Source organism: Heteronotia binoei, chromosome 13 (genome assembly GCF_032191835.1).
Source record: "Heteronotia binoei isolate CCM8104 ecotype False Entrance Well chromosome 13, APGP_CSIRO_Hbin_v1, whole genome shotgun sequence".
Lineage (NCBI taxonomy): Eukaryota > Metazoa > Chordata > Lepidosauria > Squamata > Gekkonidae > Heteronotia > Heteronotia binoei.
In genome coordinates this window covers 11,731,586-11,751,091 of record NC_083235.1, presented here as the reverse complement: position 1 = coordinate 11,751,091, position 19,506 = coordinate 11,731,586, and the positions used below count along the sequence as shown (strand labels likewise).

The 19,506-nt window shown below is 47.6% G+C and overlaps 2 protein-coding genes across 2 annotated transcripts in view; both read right to left on the bottom strand.

The window, feature by feature from the left end:
- SRPK3 (SRSF protein kinase 3) overlaps positions 1 to 4,357 on the bottom strand; it is a 45,161-nt gene extending 40,804 nt beyond the window's left edge. Inside the window, exons 1-2 of the mRNA XM_060253257.1 lie at positions 4,315 to 4,357; positions 3,941 to 4,022 (exon numbers count right to left, since the gene is read on the bottom strand). Coding sequence (XP_060109240.1) covers positions 3,941 to 4,022; positions 4,315 to 4,357 — 125 coding nt within the window. The remainder of the gene's footprint in view (positions 1 to 3,940; positions 4,023 to 4,314) is intronic.
- Positions 4,358 to 18,569: 14,212 nt separating this feature from the next.
- The window catches only part of LOC132581839 (plexin-B3-like), a 169,398-nt gene continuing 168,461 nt past the window's right edge, over positions 18,570 to 19,506 (bottom strand). Inside the window, 1 exon segment of the mRNA XM_060253256.1 lies at positions 18,570 to 19,307. Coding sequence (XP_060109239.1) covers positions 19,203 to 19,307 — 105 coding nt within the window. The 3' untranslated portion in view covers positions 18,570 to 19,202.

The following is a 19,506-nucleotide window of genomic DNA, read 5'->3' as shown; positions in this document are numbered from 1 at the left end:
GGCAAACTACGTGTAAGAAGAAGAAGATACTGGATTTACAGTATGTCACAGAAGTGAGTACACCGCCTCACATTTTGTAAATATTTAAGTATCGGTATATCTTTTCATGTGACAACACTGAAGAAATGACACTTGGCTACAATGTAAAGTAGTGAGTCTACAGCTTGTATAACACTGCAAATGTGCTGTCCCCTCAAAATTACGCAACACACAGCCATTAATGTCTAAACTGCTGGCAACAAAAGTGAGTACACCCCTAAGTGATAATGTCCAAATGGGGCCCAAAGTGTCACTATTTTGTGTGGCCACCATTATTTTCCAGCACTGCCTTAACCCTCTTGAGCATAGAGTTCGCCAGAGCTTCGCAGGTTGCCACTGAAACCTTTGATGGAAATGCTGCACTGTAGTGCATTTAATAACATGTCTTCTTTTTCCAACTAATTCACACCTGCTTATTCCCCTCAACTTTCTGCACCCTTGAACACACACATGGAACTGCCTGATACTAGACCTTTGGTCCATCAAAGTCTGTTTTGTCAACTCAAACCAGCAGCCGTTCTCCAAGGTTTCAGAGGTCTTTAACATCACCTCCTGCCTGGTCCTTTTAACTGGAGTTGCTGGGGATTGAACCTGGGACCTTCTGCATGCAAAGAAGATGCTCTGCCACTGAGCCAGGGTCTCAGGTCAAGGTCTTTCCCATCCCCTCCTGCCTGGTCCTTCTCTGGAGATGCTGGGGACTGAACCTGGGACCTTCTGCATGCCAAGCAGAGGCTCTGACACTGTGCCAGGGTCTCAGCTCAAGGTCTTTCCCATCACCTCCTGCCTGGTTCTCATAGCTGGAGATGCCGGGGATTGAACCTGGGACCTTCTGCATGCCGAGCAGAGGCTCTGCCACTGAGCCAGGGTCTCGGGTCAAGGTCTTTCCCATCACCTCCTGCCTGGTTCTCATAGCTGGAGATGCCGGGGATTGAACCTGGGACCTTCTGCATCCCAAGTGAAGCTACATCTATTGAGCCCCAGCCTCTCCTTGCTTAGTTTCAAGGTGCTGAACATGAGAACAGCGACATGAGGTGGTGATACCTCTTTAGGGATATGACAGTTTGCACTATAATAATATAATATTTAATACGGTATGTTATGCTGTTAACAGGTTCAAATCCTCTTTCACTTTTGCAGTGGCATCTTTTTCCCTGTGCGCTCTCTAAATCCCAATTCGCACATGCAAACAGCGGGCTCCTCAAACCATGAATACGCAGGTGTGGAACAGGCCACCCTTCTGGAATTTGCATCTAGGCTCTTTCACACGTATTGTGTGGCTCTTGAAGCCCCCACCACTCCGTTGGTCGGCTTGGAGAAGATATTTGTCTCTTTAAATCGCTTCGCCAAGCCTGCTGGCAGCATGGAGAATGCATTTAAAGTTGTTTTCTTTCCACCTCTCCTACTCCCCCTTCCTCATCTATTTGTGGTTCTCAAACATCTGACTTTTATTCTATGGGGCTCTTACATTTAGCAAGGTTGGTCACCCCTGATCTAGACAAACCCCTAGGGTGGGTTCATGCTGTAACTATCCAACCCTTTGCAGTAGAAAAAAGCAAGAGTCCAGGAGCACCTTAAAGATTAACGAAATTCACGACGGGGAGGAGCTTTCGAGAATCACTGCTCACTTCTGGAGAGCCAGTTTGGTGTAGTGGTTAAGTGTGCGGACTCTTATCTGGGAGAACTGGGTTTGATTCCCCACTCCTTCATTTGCACCTGCTAGCATAGCCTTGGGTCAGCCATAGATCTGGCAGAGGTTGTCCTTGAAAGGGCAGCTGCTGTGAGAGCCCTCTCAGCCCCACCCACCTCACAGGGTGTCTGTTGTGGGGGAGGAAGGGAAAGGAGATTGTGAGCCGCTCTGAGACTCTTCGGAGTGGAGGGCGGGATATAAATCCAATATCTTCATCTACCTCACAGGGTGTCTGTTGTGGGGGAGGGAGATAAAGGAGATTGTGAGCCGCTCTGAGACTCTTCGGAGTGGAGGGCGGGCTATAAATCCAATATCTTCATCTACCTCACAGGTTGTCTGTTGTGGGGGAGGAAGGGAAAGGAGATTGTGAGCCGCTCTGAGACTCTTCGGAGTGGAGGGCGGGATATAAATCCAATATCTTCTTCTTCTTCTTCAGAAGATATTAGATTTACACCGTACCCTTCTCTCTGAATCTCAGAGTGGCTCACAATCTCCTTTACCTTCCGCCCCCCCCCACACACACAACGGACACCCTGTGAGGTAGGTGGGGCTGAGAGAGCTCTGACAGAAGCTGCCCTTTCAAGGACAACTCCTAAGAGAGCTATGGCTGACCCAAGGCCATTCCAGCAGCCGCAAGTGGAGGAGTTGGGGAATCAAACCCGGTTGTCCCAGATAAGAGTCTGTGCACTACACCAAACTGGCTCTCTGAGGAACTTCAGAAGTTTCTACTCAGCCACAAATCTTGTAAAGTCTTTCCAGGGCTTCTGGACTCCTGCTCTTTCCTACTACTCCTAGCAAGAGCTGCTCATCTTCATCGACATCCATTGCTTGGGTCCTCTGCTCCGGATGGCCTACCGTTGCATACATAAAGAACTGAAGAAGAAGAATTGCAGATTTATACCCCACCTTCTCTCTGAATCAGAGACTCAGAGCGGCTCACCATCTCCTTTATCTTCCTCCCCCACAACAGACACCCTGTGAGATGGGTGGGGTGAGAGGACTCTCACAGCAGCTGCCCTTTCAAGGACAACCTCTGCCAGAGCTATGGCTAACCCAAGGCCATTCCAGCACCTGCAAGTGAAGGAGTGGGGAATCAAACCCGGTTCTCCCAGAGAAGGGTCCGTGCACTTAACCACTACACCAAACTGGTTCTCTCAATCCAAAAGCACAACAGGTGCAAAGCTACTGAAGCCCTATCAACAGGGTCAGACTTGAGCCAAGTTCAGGACATCCGTGTGGACCAGCCCTCCACCCCAATGAGAGTCCACACTAGTGTTCCCCCTAAGCTGAGTTAGCGTGAGCTAGCTCACTGATTTGTAGCCTCCGGCTCACACATTTTTATCTTAGCTCAAAAAGGATGAACATATGAAGCTGCCTTATACTGAATCAAACCCCAAGTCCATCAAAGTCAGTATTGTCTTCTCAGACTGGCAGCGGCTCTCCAGGGTCTCAAGCTGAGGTTTTTCACGCCTACTTGCCTGGACCCTTTTTAGTTGGAGATGCCAGTGATTGAACCTGGGACAAAGTCAGCATTGTCTACTCAGACTGGCAGCTGCTCTCCAGAGTCTCAAGCTGAGGTTTTTCACGCCTACTTGCCTGGATCCTTTTTTAGTTGGAAATGTCAGGGATTGAACCTGGGACAAAGACAGCCTTGTCTACTCAGACTGGCAGCTGCTCTCCAGGGTCTCAAGCTGAGATTTTTCATGCCTATTTGCCTGGACCCTTTTGAGTTGGAGATGCCGGAGACTGAACCTGGGACAAAGTCAGTATTGTCTATTCAGACTGGCAGCTGCTCTTCAAAGTCTCAAGCTGAGGCTTTTCACGCCTACTTGCCTGGACCCCTTTTTTAGTTGGAGATGCCAGAGATTGAACCTGGGACCTCCCGTTTACCAAGCAGATGCTCTGCTAACTGAGCCACCGTCCCTCCCCTAATGACCCCCAGAGCAAGCTAACTAATACAGGCGCTCACCGCTTTCATGCCAGTCGCTCACAAAGTAGAATTGTTGCTCACAAGACGCTGCAGCTTAAGAGGGAACGTTGGCCCACCCCTGTTGGCCTGGATCCCGCCCCCCCCCCGACCCCCAAGTGAACAGCAGGTGATGAGAATTGCAACTGACCAAAGGAAGCCTGAATTATCCCCCCCCCCCAAGCAAGGAGTGCTCTATTGCAAACCCCACCCCCCGCGTTAACCCCTTCCCCGCCACCCTGACTTACCCCGTGGGGGTCCCGCCGTCTGCGTGGGGAGGGGGCGCCCCCTTTTCCTTCCTGTGCTTCTTCTTTTTCCCTCGCCCGTTCCCTGGTGGGGGTGATGGTGGAATGGAGAAAGATTAAAGAGTCAGTCCATGGGGGGCGGCAATCGACGCTCCCCTCCTTTGCAACAAAAAAAAAGTTTCTTTTGCAAGCTGCCCGAGGCGCCCTAGGCGGTGCCCTCCGACTAGAGAGACCCCCTCCCACGATCCCCACACCCCACCCGCTCTGCACCTGTTCCAGCCCACCTGCTTGCCCCAATGCAAGTTCCAAGACCCCCTCCCGCAAATTCATGCTTCAACTTGCACGCGCTTTGCATGCAACCCGCGCCCCCTCCCCACCTTTTTTGCTGCTCGCGGCCCCCCCGGCCCCCGGGAGCTCCATCCCAGCGCTAGATTCTCTCTCGCGCCTGCGCAGCCCGGCCCCTTCCTCCCCCCCCCCCTTCCCAACTGCAGTTGCTGTTTCGGCTGGACCACGTGAGGCTGGGAAGGAGGAGCCTGAAAAAGACCCCTCCCTTTGTTGGCGACGACGCTGTAGGGAAAGGGGGGGGGGATTAGCTCCCGTTTTGTATTTTTTAAAACTGTTTTGCATTTCTTTAAACTACAAAATATGGCTCTTTGCAGACTTTCGTGGGGGGCGGGGAGGGTTTGACTGTGCAAAGTTCACTTTTTTCTTTTACTGTGCAAAGTGCTTCGCAGCCTTTCATCAAACCCCAGCCACAGGGTGGCCAGCCTCCAGGCGGGGCCTGGAGATCTCCAGCTTTTGCAACTGATCTCCAGCTGGCAGAGTTCAGCTCCCCCTTAGAGCCTTTTGAGCAATCGTAGGGGGGAGCGAGACAATAATTCAAAGCCTCTTGTGATGCCAGAAACGGGATAACATTAAAGATTTGCAGAGAGTGGCACATACGCTAGGTAATGTTAACTTGCAGGCTTGTACGGAAACCAAACCCTCGGGATTCATAAAACGTGGATTCCGATGTCTCTACACTAATGAACAGAGTATGGGAAACAAACAGGAGGAACTGGAAGTTCTAATAAAGGAAGGAGATTACGACATAATAGGCCTTACTGAAACGTGGTGGGATGACACTCACAACTGGAATATTAGGATTCAGGGGTACAATTTATTTAAAAGGGACAGGCAAATGAGAAAGGGTGGAGGCATAGCAGTATATGTGAAGGAGGTATATGCTTGTGAGGAAATATGTGAATCAGAGCATGGCAGCTCAGTTGAGAGTCTCTGGGTAAAAATAAAAGGAGTAAGAAACAACAGTGATATTGTGGGGGTCTGCTATAGACCACCAAGTCAGGCAGATTGCAAAGTTCTCCAAGAGAAGGGATACAGTGATCATGGGAGATTTCAATTACCCGGACATCTGTTGGAAGTCCAACTCTGCTAAAAATGAAAAGTCAAATAGATTCCTGACTTGCCTTGCTGACAACTTCCTTTTCTAGAAAGTGAAGAAGGAAACAAGGGGATCTGCTATCTTGGATTTGATTCTCACCAACAAGGAAGAATTGATTGAAGAAGTGGAAATAGTGGGCACCCTGGGCAGTAGTGACCATGTGATTTTGGAATTTACAGCCTTAGGGAAGGGAAAAGCTATACGTAGGTTGGACTTCAGAAAGGCAAACTTTGATAAACTTAGAACTATGCTGGGTAAAACCCTATGGTCAGAAATACTTAGGAGGAAGGGGGTTCCGGAGGAGTGGGAGTTTCTTAAAAGTGAAATACTGAAAGCGCAATCACAGATGATTCCTATGAGAAGAAAAAATGGAAAAAGCCTAAAGAAGTCGAAGTGGCTCCATAAAAAGCTCTCTAAAGACTTGAGAAATAAAAAAAAAGACTCCCTTTAGGAATTGGAAGGAGGGCCTTATAACCAAGGATGAATAGAAACAAATCACCAGTGCTTGTAAGGAAAAAGTTAGGAAAGCTAAAGCTCATTATGAGCTTAGGCTGGCCAAAGATGCTAAAAACAACAAAAAAGGGTTCTTTTCTTATGTTCAGAGTAAGAAAAAGAGCAAGGACATGGTAGGCCCATTGCGAGGGCAAGAAAGTGAAATTGTAATGAAGAGAGGGCAGAACTGCTCAATTCCTACTTTTCCTCAGTCTTCTCTTCTGAGGGAAGCAGTGCTCAACATGGCAAAAAAAAATAGCATATAAGGAGGGTGTGAAGTTCCAACCTAGTATCAGCATAGGGGTAGTACATAAACATCTAGTTTCTTTAAATGAAACTAAGGGCCAGATGAACTGCATCCAAGGGTTCTAAAAGAGCTTGCGGATGTAATTTCTGAGTCTCCGGCTATTATTTTTGAAAATTTTTGGAGAACAGGAGAGGTGCCGGAAGATTGGAGGCGGGCGAATGTTGTCCCCATCTTCAAGAAAGAAAAAAGAGGATCCGGGTAATTACCGACCCGTCAGCTTGACGTCTATACCTGGAAAAGTTTTAGAACACATCACCAAACAGTAGGTCCTGGAACATTTAGAAAGAATGGATGTGATTACTAAGAGCCAGCATGGTTTACTCAAAAACAAGTCATGTCAGACTAACCTCATCTCTTTTTTTTTGCTGGATCAGGGGAATGCTCTAGACATCGTTTATCTTGATTTCAGTAAGGCTTTTGATAAGGTTCCACATACTATCCTTGTTAACAAGTTGTTAAAATGTGGTTTGGACCCTGTTACCGTTAGATACCAGCAAAGATACCAGCTCCCCCTGGAGAAAAGGGCTTCTTGGAAGGGTGGACTCTGCGGTAGGGTTGCCAGCCTCCAGGTGGGGCCTGGAGATCTCCCGCTTTTACAACTGATCTCCAGCTGGCAGAGATCAGCTCTCCCTGGAGAAGGATGGGGTCTAGGGGCATTGGAGCCTGCTGAGGCTCCTTCCCTCCCCGAGTTCTGTCCTCTCCTGGCCCCACCCCCAAAGTCTCCAGGTATTTTCCAACGCAGACCTGGCAACCCTAGGCCTGGAGCTCGCCCGCTTTGACAACCAGTCTCCGGCTGGCAGAGATCAGCTGCCCTGGAGAAAATCCAATGTTAACTTGTTGTGAATAAGAAGTATCAAAATACAAAACGAATATTATTGGTACATAGCACCAAGTTAAAACCTGACAAGTGACTCAGTGCTCCTACTGCCCCTATGTGGCTGAAAGCCACTAAATTACGTTCAGTCTAGTATTAGAAATAGGTTGTCCAACGGAGAACAAAGGGACGCCTGCATTGCTGATAAGGATGGTACTCACTACGGCGTTCCCGCTATTATGCCTGCTAATTAGAGAAAGCTAGGAATCCATTTGGCACTACTGGACCTGGGAAACTGTACAATACTCATAAGAACGGTCCCTGGAAGAAGGATTTGAGATCTGAAATGGCTTGCAAAGCGGACCGGTTCTCCGTTGGACCACCTATTTTTAATGTTGGACTGAATATAATTTCATGGTTTTCAGCCACATAAGGGCAGTAGGAGTATTGAGTCACTTGTGAGATTTTAAATTGGTGCTATGTACTGATAATATTCATTTTGCACTTTGATACTTATTATTCACAACAAGTTAAAATTGCATTTTACATGGAGAGCCAGTTTGGTGAAGTGTGCGGACTCTTATCTGGGAGAACCGGGTTTGATTCCCACTCCTCCACTAGCACCTGCTAGCATGGCCTTGGGTCAGCCATAGATTCGGCAGAGGTTAGTCCTTGGAAGAGCAGCTGCTGTGAGAGCTCTCTCAGCCCCACCCACCTCACAGGGTGTCTGTTGTGGGGGAGGAAGGGAAAGGAGATTGTGAGCCGCTCTGAGAGTCTCCAGAGTGGAGGGCGGGATATAAATCCAATATCTTCATCTACCTCACAGGGTGTCTGTTGCAGGGGAGGAAGGTAAAGGAGATTGTGAGCCTCTCTGAGACTCTTCAGAGTGGAGGACGGGATATAAATCCAATATCTTCATCTACCTCACAGGGTGCCTGTTGTGGGGATGGGAAGGTAAAGCAGATTGTGAGCCGCTCTGAGACTCTTCGGAGTGGAGGGCGGGATATAAATCCAATATCTTCATCTACCTCACATGGTGTCTGTTGCGGGGGAGGAAGGTAAAGGAGATTGTGAGCCGCTCTGAGACTCTTCAGAGTGGAGGACGGGATATAAATCCAATATCTTCATCTACCTCACAGGGTGCCTGTTGTGGGGATGGGAAGGTAAAGGAGATTGTGAGCCGCTCTGAGACTCTTCGGAGTGGAGGGCGGGATATAAATCCAATATCTTCATCTACCTCACAGGGTGTCTGTTGCGGGGGAGGAAGGTAAAGGAGATTGTGAGCCGCTCTGAGACTCTTCAGAGTGGAGGACGGGATATAAATCCAATATCTTCATCTACCTCACAGGGTGCCTGTTGTGGGGATGGGAAGGTAAGGGAGATTGTGAGCCGCTCTGAGACTCTTCGGAGTGGAGGGCGGGATATAAATCCAATATCTTCATCTACCTCACAGGGTGTCTGTTGCGGGGGAGGAAGGTAAAGGAGATTGCGAGCCGCTCTGAGACTCTTCAGAGTGGAGGACAGGATATAAATCCAATATCTTCATCTACCTCACAGGGTGCCTGTTGTGGGGATGGGAAGGTAAAGGAGATTGTGAGCCGCTCTGAGACTCTTCGGAGTGGAGGGCGGGATATAAATCCAATATCTTCATCTACCTCACAGGGTGTCTGTTGCGGGGGAGGAAGGTAAAGGAGATTGCGAGCCGCTCTGAGACTCTTCAGAGTGGAGGACGGGATATAAATCCAATATCTTCATCTACCTCACAGGGTGCCTGTTGTGGGGATGGGAAGGTAAAGGAGATTGTGAGCCGCTCTGAGACTCTTCGGAGTGGAGGGCGGGATATAAATCCAATATCTTCGTCTACCTCACAGGGTGTCTGTTGTGGGGGAGGAAGGTAAAGGAGATTGTGAGCCGCTCTGAGAGTCTCCAGAGTGGAGGGCGGGATATAAATCCAATATCTTCATCTACCTCACAGGGTGTCTGTTGCAGGGGAGGAAGGTAAAGGAGATTGTGAGCCGCTCTGAGACTCTTCAGAGTGGAGGACGGGATATAAATCCAATATCTTCATCTACCTCACAGGGTGCCTGTTGTGGGGATGGGAAGGTAAAGGAGATTGTGAGCCGCTCTGAGACTCTTCGGAGTGGAGGGCGGGATATAAATCCAATATCTTCATCTACCTCACAGGGTGTCTGTTGCGGGGGAGGAAGGTAAAGGAGATTGCGAGCCGCTCTGAGACTCTTCAGAGTGGAGGACGGGATATAAATCCAATATCTTCATCTACCTCATAGGGTGCCTGTTGTGGGGATGGGAAGGTAAAGGCGATTGTGAGCCGCTCTGAGACTCTTCGGAGTGGAGGGCGGGATATAAATCCAATATCTTCATCTACCTCACAGGGTGTCTGTTGCGGGGGAGGAAGGTAAAGGAGATTGCGAGCCGCTCTGAGACTCTTCAGAGTGGAGGACGGGATATAAATCCAATATCTTCTTCTTCTTCTTTCTTTTCGTTGTGGCTTAGTCTCTCCTCCAGGGTCCCATTTACATTGTGATGCCCTGGAGAAAATGGCTGCTTTGGAGGGTGGGGTTTATGGCATTGGACTGCTGAGGCCCCTCCTTTCCCCAAACCCACCCTCTCCCGTATCTATCCCCAAAGTCTTCAGCTATTTCCCAACCCAGACCTGGCCACCCTATTTCCCAATGGGGAAACAGAGGCTAAAATATTCGTTCTTCCCTGCCAGCTTTGGCCTGGTCAGTTCCTGGAGATTGCGGGGGAGGGGGTAGGTTCCAGGAAGGTGGCATGTGGGAGGAGAGGGAACTTGGCAGAAATGTGTATCCATACAGCAGGGGTCCCCAACCTGGTGCCCCCGGACACCACGTTGCACATCCAGATCTTGAGAGATCTTGGGGTCGTGGTAGATAACTCACTGAAAATGTCAAGTCTGAGTACGATTGCAGCCATGTTGTTCTGCCTGCTCCCCCCGCCCCCATTCAGCCTTAAAGACACAGCCATACCATCTCAAGAGGAAGCCTTTCAAAGTGGAGTCTGAAGCCTCTGTTGGTTGCACAAGCTTTTCAGAGATCGTTTGCATAGCAAAGGTAAACTTGAACCTTTGGTTGCTCTGTGTTACTTTGAAGAAGTTGGAAGTTCAGCAACTCGTGAGTAGAGATGCCAATCCCCAGGTGGGAGCAGGCCCTCCCGCGCTTCAGAGTCGTCAGAAACGGTGGGGGAGGGACATATCTGCTGGGCACTTCATTATTCCCTATGGAGATCGATTCCCTTGGGGTATAATGGAGAATTAATCTGGGGGTATCTGGGGCTCTGGAGGGGCTATTTTTTGAGATAAAGGCACCACATTTTCAGCATAGTATCTGATGACTCTCCTCAAAATGCTCTCTAAGTTTCAAAAAGATGGGACCAGGGGATCCAATTCTATGAGCCCCAAAAGAAGGTGCCCCTATCTTTCATTATTTCTAATGTATGGAAGGCATTTAAAAGGTGTGCGGTTCCTTTAAATGTGATGGCCAGAACTCCCTTCGGAGTTCAGTTGTGCTTGTCACAACTTTGCTTATGGCTCCACCCCCCCCCAATGTGTCCTGGCTGAACCCCCAAAGTCTCCAGATATTTCTTGCATTGCACTTGGCAACCCTACCTTTGCCCTAGGCAGACATCAGTTCTGTGTTGGGGGGAGTGTACGTATAATTTTATGTGTATGAACACAGGTGTCACTTCTCTGACACCTAGGCTATTCACATAGGCTTGGTTTGTTTGTATATGTGGGAAATTCACATCCGATGCCAAGTAACCGAAGCTCTGAATTATGTTTGTCCTAAAACAAAGACAGCAACGGCTGGATCTATGAAGAAGTCTTTTAAATATATGCATTCATTTCACAGACAGTGTCTTTCAAGTCAGACAGGTGTCATTTTGACATTCACTTGTACCTCAAGCCCAATGGCGCGGGGTTAAAGCTGCAGTACTGCAGTCCTAAGCTCTGCTCACGACCTGAGTTCGATCCCCGGTGGAAGCTGGGTTTTTCAGGTAGCCGGCTCCAGGTCGACTCAGCCTTCCATCCTTCCGAGGTCGGTCAAATGAGTCCCCGGCTTGCTGGGGGGAAAGCGTAGATGACTGGGGAAGGCAATGGCAAACCACCCCGTCAAAAGTCTGCCGTGAAAATGTTGTGAAAGCAATGTCACCCCAGAGTCGGAAACGACTGGTGCTTGCACAGGGGACTTCCTTTCCCTATACCTCAAGCTGAAGAAGAGAATATAGTGCCACAGTTCAAAAAAAGAGAACGAAGTCCCGCCATTATATCAAAGAGTCTGGCTTAAAAAAATAAATAAAACTAAGTGTCTTTTTGAACCTAAGTTGGGCCCTCAAGGCAATGGGCAAAGATAAGAACTACTAGTTAACAAGTCCTAATGAGTCCTTTAACCACAGGCCCAATGATTTCTCCGCCATTACAGAACAGCCTAGGGTTGCCAATTCCCAGGTGGGGGCAGGGGATCCCCTGGTTTGGAGCCCTCCCCCCCCCCGCTTCAGGGTAATCAGAAAGCAGAGTGGGGGAGGGAAATGTCTGCTGGGCACTCCATTATTTCCTATGGAGACTGATTCCCATAGGGTATAATGGAGAATTGAACTGTGGGTATCTGGGGCTCTGGAGGGGCTGTTTTCTGAGGTAGAGGCACCAAATTTTCAGCATAGCAACTGGTGCCTCTCCTCAAAACACCTCAAGTTTCAAAAAGATCGGACCAGGGGGTCCAATTCTATGAGCCCCCAAAGAAGGTGCCCCTATCCTCCATTATTTCCAGTGGAGGGAAGGCATTCAAAAGGTGTGCGGTCCCCTGGCCAGAAGGGGGCTTGTCACACCCTTGCTCCTGGCTCCATCCCCAAAGCCCCGAGATATTTATTGAGTTGGACCTCGCAGCCCTAGAACAGCCAAATGCATTTTCAACAGGGTTGCCAGGTCCAATTCAAGAAACATCTGGGGACTTTGGGGGTGGAGCCAGGAGACATTGGGGGTGGAGCCAAGAGACATTGGGGGTGGAGCTCAGATAAAGCATAATTGAACTCCAAAGGGAGTTCTGGCCTTCACATTTAAAGGGACCGCACACCTTTTAAAGGCCTTCCCTCCTGGCCTCAGGAGGGGGGGAACAGTAGCGGCGGAGCCCCCTTCTGCAGAAGAGGAGTTGCCCTGGTCTCAAGGTATGTGAACATTCATTAGTGGATGGGACGGCTAGGGAAATAATAGTGGTCCATAACCAGCCTCCATTCCCTGACTTTTTGTTGTTCCGTGCAGATGAAAAAGTTGAACCACAGCTGGCCCGGAGAGCTCCCGTGAGCCGTAAGCATCCAGCTGCCGATGGTTTTGTAGGGGGGAGGGCATGGATTATTGCTAGGAAAAAATTCTTCCTGGACTGCAAAAGGTTCTGGGTTCAATTAGGAATAATGCCAAGTAAGGCTGTTCAAACCAAAATGACACTGCTTGGATTTTCCTCTTCAGCCCTTCTTCGGAGGGGTGGAGATTTAGCTACACAAGCCTGAAGGCAGGGAGTTGAAGATGCTAAGCATCCGTCGGACATCTCAAGGGCACCCAATTACATTATTGCACCTCATAAACGTTAGCGCTCTATGCTGGCCACTTACATAGTTACCTTTACCTTACCCCTTGCCAGGCCTTGGATTGAGCAGGAGCTCACAGGAGCACAGCTCCTGAACCTTTCTGAGGGTTCCCCCTCCTCTTCCCCACCTACCTACCTTGTTCATTGAAGAGTAGGTGCAGCTGCATAACAATCCCTTTGTTATGCTGCGTTTCAGCAGCATAACAAAGGGGATGAAAATGGAAAAAAGCCGTTTCAGTCAACGAGGTCTCAGCCACGCTTTGCTGCCGGCAGGCAAGAGAGTTTGTATGAAAAGAGAAATAAATTCCACTAGCAGTTGGTTACTAAAATGGGCCTGTCTGAAATGACAAGAAAAACCCATCAGCCGGCGGTCACTAAATGGAATAGATAAGCCATGTGAAAATCTTCTATGGGGAAAGCTGCAGTCTGCAGACAAAATTATGCATGTTAAGCAAACGCCTGTGTTTTGGCCCATTTTACATCGCTTAGTCTCTTTTTCCCAGTCATGAGAAGGTAAGTAGGGGGAAAAGCCCACCCACCCACAGTTCTTAGCCCCCTCTTGGGGATCTGTCAATTCACCAGGCATGTCCCATGAACTTGGAAACATCTTTGTAGTCGTAAGGTCTAGAACAGGGGTGTCAAACATGAAGTCTGGGGGCTGAATTAGGCCCCTGGAGGGCTCCTATCAGATCCCCAAGTAACTGGCTGTCATCTGCTTCCTTCTCCCTCTCTCTTGCTTCCTTCCGCACAAAAGTTTGCTTTGCCAAGCTTGCTCAATCGCACAGGAGCGACAGAGCAAAACCTCTGTTTTCTCCATTGGCTGAGGCTCCTCCCTTGGGGAGAAAGGGGGGGGAGGAAGAGCTTGTTTTTCCAGGCTCTCTCAATTGCACAGCAAAGCTACCGAGCCAAGGCTTTTTTTCTTCTATTGGCTGAGGCTCTTCTCTCCCCCTCCCACCGCCCCAGTCCCCTGGGGAAGGAAGGAAAGAGCCAGAGCTTCCTTTGCCCAGTTCCCTTGTTCCCATGGGAGAAATACAAAGAAAGGACCTTTAAGACCAACAAGTGCTAACGTTTTAAGCATATTCTAAGTTTTTAAAAAATATATATATTTAATTTATCCTTTATAAAGTTAATATCTCTGCTACCTGATCTTAAATAGGTACACACATGGCCCGGCCCGACATGGCCCAGCCCAACAAGGTCTCATTTGTGTCAGATCTGGCCCTCATAACAAATGAGTTCGACACCCCTTGTCTAGAAACGGTGTTTAAAAACTATGCCTACTTTCATGAAGTTGAATTGCCCTGTGCTTCTATGATACCATGAAACAGACACATATGGTGTTGTACACGCACAGTTCCTTTATATCTTAACTTCTGGGAGAGTCTGGTGGGTGGGAGAGACAGTCTCCAATCCCCTGAAAGCCCCCTACACCCTTCTTTCCCTTGGCAGCATTGATTACCGATCCAGAATCTATCTCCTTGAGCCTCACCATTCTAGGTTTGCCAACCTCCAGGCATTAGAGAGAAGCCTAGAGTTCCACAGGACAAAGTGACTTCGACGACGACACAAAAAAACTGTGGAAAATAACGAATGAATCATGAAAATTCCTTCAAAATTATAATGAATTATTTTTTTTACACACTACAACATCCCATGTTGTCGCGTCATTATCAAGAATTCATGAACACCACGGTATAAAGCGCAGAGGATAAACTTTCAAAAGGGCTTGCGGTTAATCACGTCCATTGCCGACTTTAGGATGCTTGAAAGGCTATTCACCCGACTCCGCGGGACAAATAAAGTGCCAGTGTCGACCGGGTTGCAATTGCAGATAGTTCTTGTTTTTCAGGAAAGAATGTTTTATTTTAAGACGTTGCTTGAGACTTTCGTCCTTGAAAGGAGTTTGATATATAGTGGATAGTCATCAGCCTCTAACAGCAAAGCCTGTAATACCGTTTCAAGCGTCTTCATCTGAGAGACGTATTCCACTTATCTGTAACCAACACAATGCATCATTCTAACGTATATTTCAACACTTCATACAATTCATCTAAATCATCCAGGGCATCACGACTCACCAGCATCCAGCATACCCCATTCCTGTGACATTAGCTCTGGAGAAAACCTCAAAGGATCTTCCCGCACAATCTTTACAAATTGGAAACAGCTGGTAAAACTTTTTAAAGCGACATTCCGACCTAAGGGCTGGGAACCCGAGCCTTATTATTATGTACCGCTTACTTTAGTCAATACTGAAAAATAAATACCAAGATAACTTTATATTATAAGAGGCAAGATAAATCCAGGGCTGAATTTAGACCTGTAGGTTCCAACGCATTCGTTTTAAAAATCAGGGCAGCTTCTTCCCTGAGTAATATCCTTCGAATTTCACTATGAGTTTTGTTAGTCCCTTGATATTTATATAGGTCACAAAACATGTCCTTATCGCTATGGTTTACAGATACATAATGTTCCGTGAGAGGAGCCTCCATATTTTTGAGATGAACCCGAGATTGGTGCTCCAGGATCCGGACCCTTATTTGTCTAGTAGTGTTGCCTATGTAAATTCTTGGACAGCCACACAGAATCGCGTACACCACGTTCCGTGACAAACAAGAACTGAGATGACTCAACTTAATTTTCATTCCACTTGTGGGGTGCACAGACTCTTTCGTCTGTATTGCTAGAGGACGGGCTTTGCACCTGGCGCATGGAAAATTTCCAACTGCAGGTTCACTATTGTTTTGATTTTTTTCTGATATCCGAGTGCACTATCAAATCTCTTATACTGTGAGTTCTTCAAAGTCCTGCATATACTACACCCTGGCACATCACTCAACAGATGCCAATGTTTATTTATGATAGATTGAATTTTAGAAGAAAGGGGAGTATAGTCAAAAGCACGTCAATTGTTCTTCCCGCCTATCCTCATGGTTCTGAAAGAGACATGTTCTGGCTACGGAGTCAGCTTTATTAATAGCCTCATTTGCCACTTGGGCTGGAAAACCCTGTTTCCTAAAATCCTGGGCTAAGTCTCTTCTACCCCTCCTATAATCTCCTGCCTCTGTTAAATTATGTTTAATTCTCAACATCTGACTATAAGGCAGACTCCTCCGTAAGTGTAAAGGGTGAAAGGAGCGATAACGGAGAAAAGAACTCCGGTCTGAAGGCTTCTTGTAAAGTCGTACTGCCAGTTGATTTGTGAATGTCTTATACACTGTTACGTCTAGAAAAGGCAATTCAAATTTATCACTTTTGCCTGTAAACTTAATTGTGGTGTGTATCCCATTCATCCATTCCAACAGTGGAACAACCACTTGTTGATTTGTTACAATTAAGAATAGATCATCAATAAACCTAAAATATATTAGGACTTCGTCAAAAAAAGGATTTCTGAATTGCAAACGTGGTGTTTCTCAAGACCAGCCCTAAATAAGTTGGCAACAGAAGGAGCCAGACTGCTCACCATGGCTACTCCACGGATTTGTAGATAAAAATCCTCATCAAACCTGAAAATTCTTTTTTTTTTCAAAAATTATGTCCACCAATTCCATTAAGAAATATGTGGCAGGGGTTTGATCTTATCTATCCAATAAATGTTCTTCTACTACGGCTCGTGCTTCATCCAAAGGTATTGATGTATATAGGGATGTGACAAACCATAGTAACGATGCCTGCATCACGTGGGACTTTTAGACCTTCGATCTTGGCTATAAAATCTTTAGTGTCCTTAATATATGACGGAATCTGGACAACAAAAAGCTTAAGATAGAAATCAAGATACTTAGCGAAAGGCTCCAAAACTGAGTTGGAACCCGAAACAATAGGTCTTCCTGGAGGTGGCAAAGTCCCCTTATGCATTTTTGGAAGAGTATAATTTACAGGTGTTCTAGGAGAGTCATTGAATAAAACTTTGGCAGTTTTGTTGTTTATAACCCCAAGTAATTCAGCTTCTGTTAAAACCACTCTGATATTTTGCACATGCTTGGTAGGATCAGAATGCAACGGGGTATATGCAACGGGGCTCTTTAGCTTGGAGAAACGTCGACTGCGGGGTGACATGATAGAGGTTTATAAGATTTTGCATGGGATGGAAAAAGTAGAGAAATAAGTCCTTTTCTCCCTTTCTCACAATACAAGAACTCGTGGGCATTCCATGAAATTGCTGAGCAGTCAGGTTAAAACGGATAAAAAGAAGTCCTTCTTCACCCAAAGGGTGATTAACACGTTGAATTCACTGCCGCAGGAGATGGTGGCGGCTACAAGCATAGCCAGCTTCAAGAGATTGGATAAAAATATGGAGCAGAGGTCCATCAGTGGCTATTAGCCACAGTGTGTGTGTGTGTGTGTGTATATATATATATATATTGGCCATTGTGTGACACAGAGTGTTGGACTGGATGGGCCAGTGGCCTGATCCAACATGACCTCTCTTATGTTCTTATGTTCATTTCATCAGCTAGTTGTCTCTTGATTTCATTCATATACTCATGCTTATCTTGGAACAACCACCGCACCACCTTTGTCGACAGATTTTATGACGTCAGAGTTATAAACGTCAGAGTTGACGCTGGCACTTTATTTGTCCCGCGGAGTCGGGTGAATAGCCTTCAAGCGTCTTAAAGTCGGCAATGGACATGATTAACTGCAAGCGCTTTTGAAAATTTATTCTCTGCACTTTATACCTTGCATTCATGAATTCTTGATAATAATGCAACAATATGTAATGCTGTAGTGTGTAAAAATTAATTAATTATAATCTTGAAGTAATTTTCATGATTCATTCGTTATTTTCCAGTTTTTTGTGTCGTTGTATAAGCCTCCAGGCATTGGCTGGAGATATCCTGGGTTTACAACGTATACTCCCTCTAAACTGTGGGGTTTTGTGAGCAAAAAATTCTACTTTGTGAGTTACTAGCATTGAAGTTGTGAGCAAGCAACTTAGCTACTTCAAATTAGTTTGCTCTGGGGCCATCCTTCCTGAGTTAAGACAAAAATGGATAAACATATGGAGCAGAGGTCCATCAGTGGCTCTTAGCCACAGTGTATTGTTGGAACTCTCTGTCTGAGGCAGTGATACTCTGTATTCTGGGCGCTTGGGGGGGGGGGCAACAGTGGGAGGGCTTCTAGTGTCCTGGCCCCACTGGTGGACCTCCTGATGACACCTGTTTTTTGGCCACTGTGTGACACAGTGTTGGACTGGATGGACCGTTGGCCTGATCCAACATGGCTTCTCTTATGTTCTTACGTCTGGAGCAGTGATGCTCTGTATTCTTGGTGCATGGAGGGGTACAGTGGGAGGGCTTCTAGTGTCTTGGCCCCATTGGTGGACCTCCTGATGGCACCTGTTTTTCTTGGCTACTGTGTGACACAGAATGTTGGACTGGATGGCTATTGGCCTGATCCAACATGGCTTCTGTTATGTTCTTAAGAAGGGATTGGATAAACATATGGAGCAGAGGTCCATCAGTGGCTCTTAGCAGCAGCGTATTGTTGGAACTCTCTTTGTCTGGAGCAAGTGATGCTCTGTATTCTTGGTGCATGGAGGGGTACAGTGGGAGGGCTTCTAGTGTCCTGGCCCCACTGATGGACCTCCTGATGGCACCTGGTTTTCTTTGGCCACTGTGTGACACAGAGTGCTGGACTGGATGGGCCACTGGCCTGATCCAACATGGCTTCTCTCATGTTCTCATGTGTGAGCCGGAGGCTAAAGAAATTGTGAGCTAGCTCACACTAACTCATCTTAGAGGAAAACTGGTTGCAACTACTGTCCAGGCAACAGAGACCCGCTCACCTGGAGAAAGCGGCCACTTTGGAAGGAGGACTCCTTGGCGCGACACCCCACTGAAGTACCCTCCTCTCCCGAAATCCCCAAATTTCCCAATACAGAGCTGACAAGACCCACAACACGCAATTTCTTCCTTCCCAACACCTGGCTTCTAAGAACAAAACAGATAGGTCTCTTTTTTTTCTGAAAAGTGGTTTCGTTTTTAATTCTCTCCAAAATCTCATTAAAATAAATACAATCCCGGAGCGGAGAGCTCCATATATACATACAATCGGGGAGGGGGGAGTTAAAAAGAGACGGGCGGGGGGAGGAGCGTTAAAAGGGACTCATTAGACTCTGTTGTACAGAGGAATCACCACCCCAATATTAGTGCATTATCGGCCCAGAAACTGAGGAGGGCGGGGAGGGGGGGGGGGGCTAGGAGAATCTAGGAAATTTGGGGGAGCGGGGTAAACTCCCCCAATCCCAGACTCTGCCGTAAACCTCATTCTCTCCCCCCCACGGGTAGGAGAAGGCGGCCGACGCCCTCCTTGGAGAGCGACAGAAATAAATACACACCTTTTTTAAAAAAAATGTACAAAGCCAGTGTATCGGTGGGGGAAGATTCCCTTTGCAGCTAGTTTTTAAAAAGAGAGAGAGAGCACCGAGTTCGAGAGAGCCCAGGAGCATCTATGCGGTTAAGGCACTGGGGGCAACGACGAGGGCGAGCGCACCCTGGTTGACAGCGCAGGAACCTTTGGGTCAAATCCGCTTGAGCCTTCCGTCAGTCGCCGGCTGCCTGGGCAGGGCGTGGCTCCGGGGGCGGGTGTCACAAGTCCGTCACCTTGTTCTCCACCAGAGCCGCGATCTGCTGCAGGCGATAGGCCAGCTGCATCTTCTGTCCCAGCGGGTCCTCGTCTAGCGCGCTGATAATCTGCGAGGGGGAGCAAGAACCAGGTCACTATCCCAGTTTCCTGCCCGTCTCTTAACAGGTCCCATTCTCCCCAGCTGCTGAAATTTGGGCAGGAAAAACAGGTTACTCACCTGTAATTGATGATCTTCGAGTGGTCATCTGTGCAGTCACACACATGGGTTTTCCTATCAGGACGAACCCTACCTCGGAGATTTTAAAA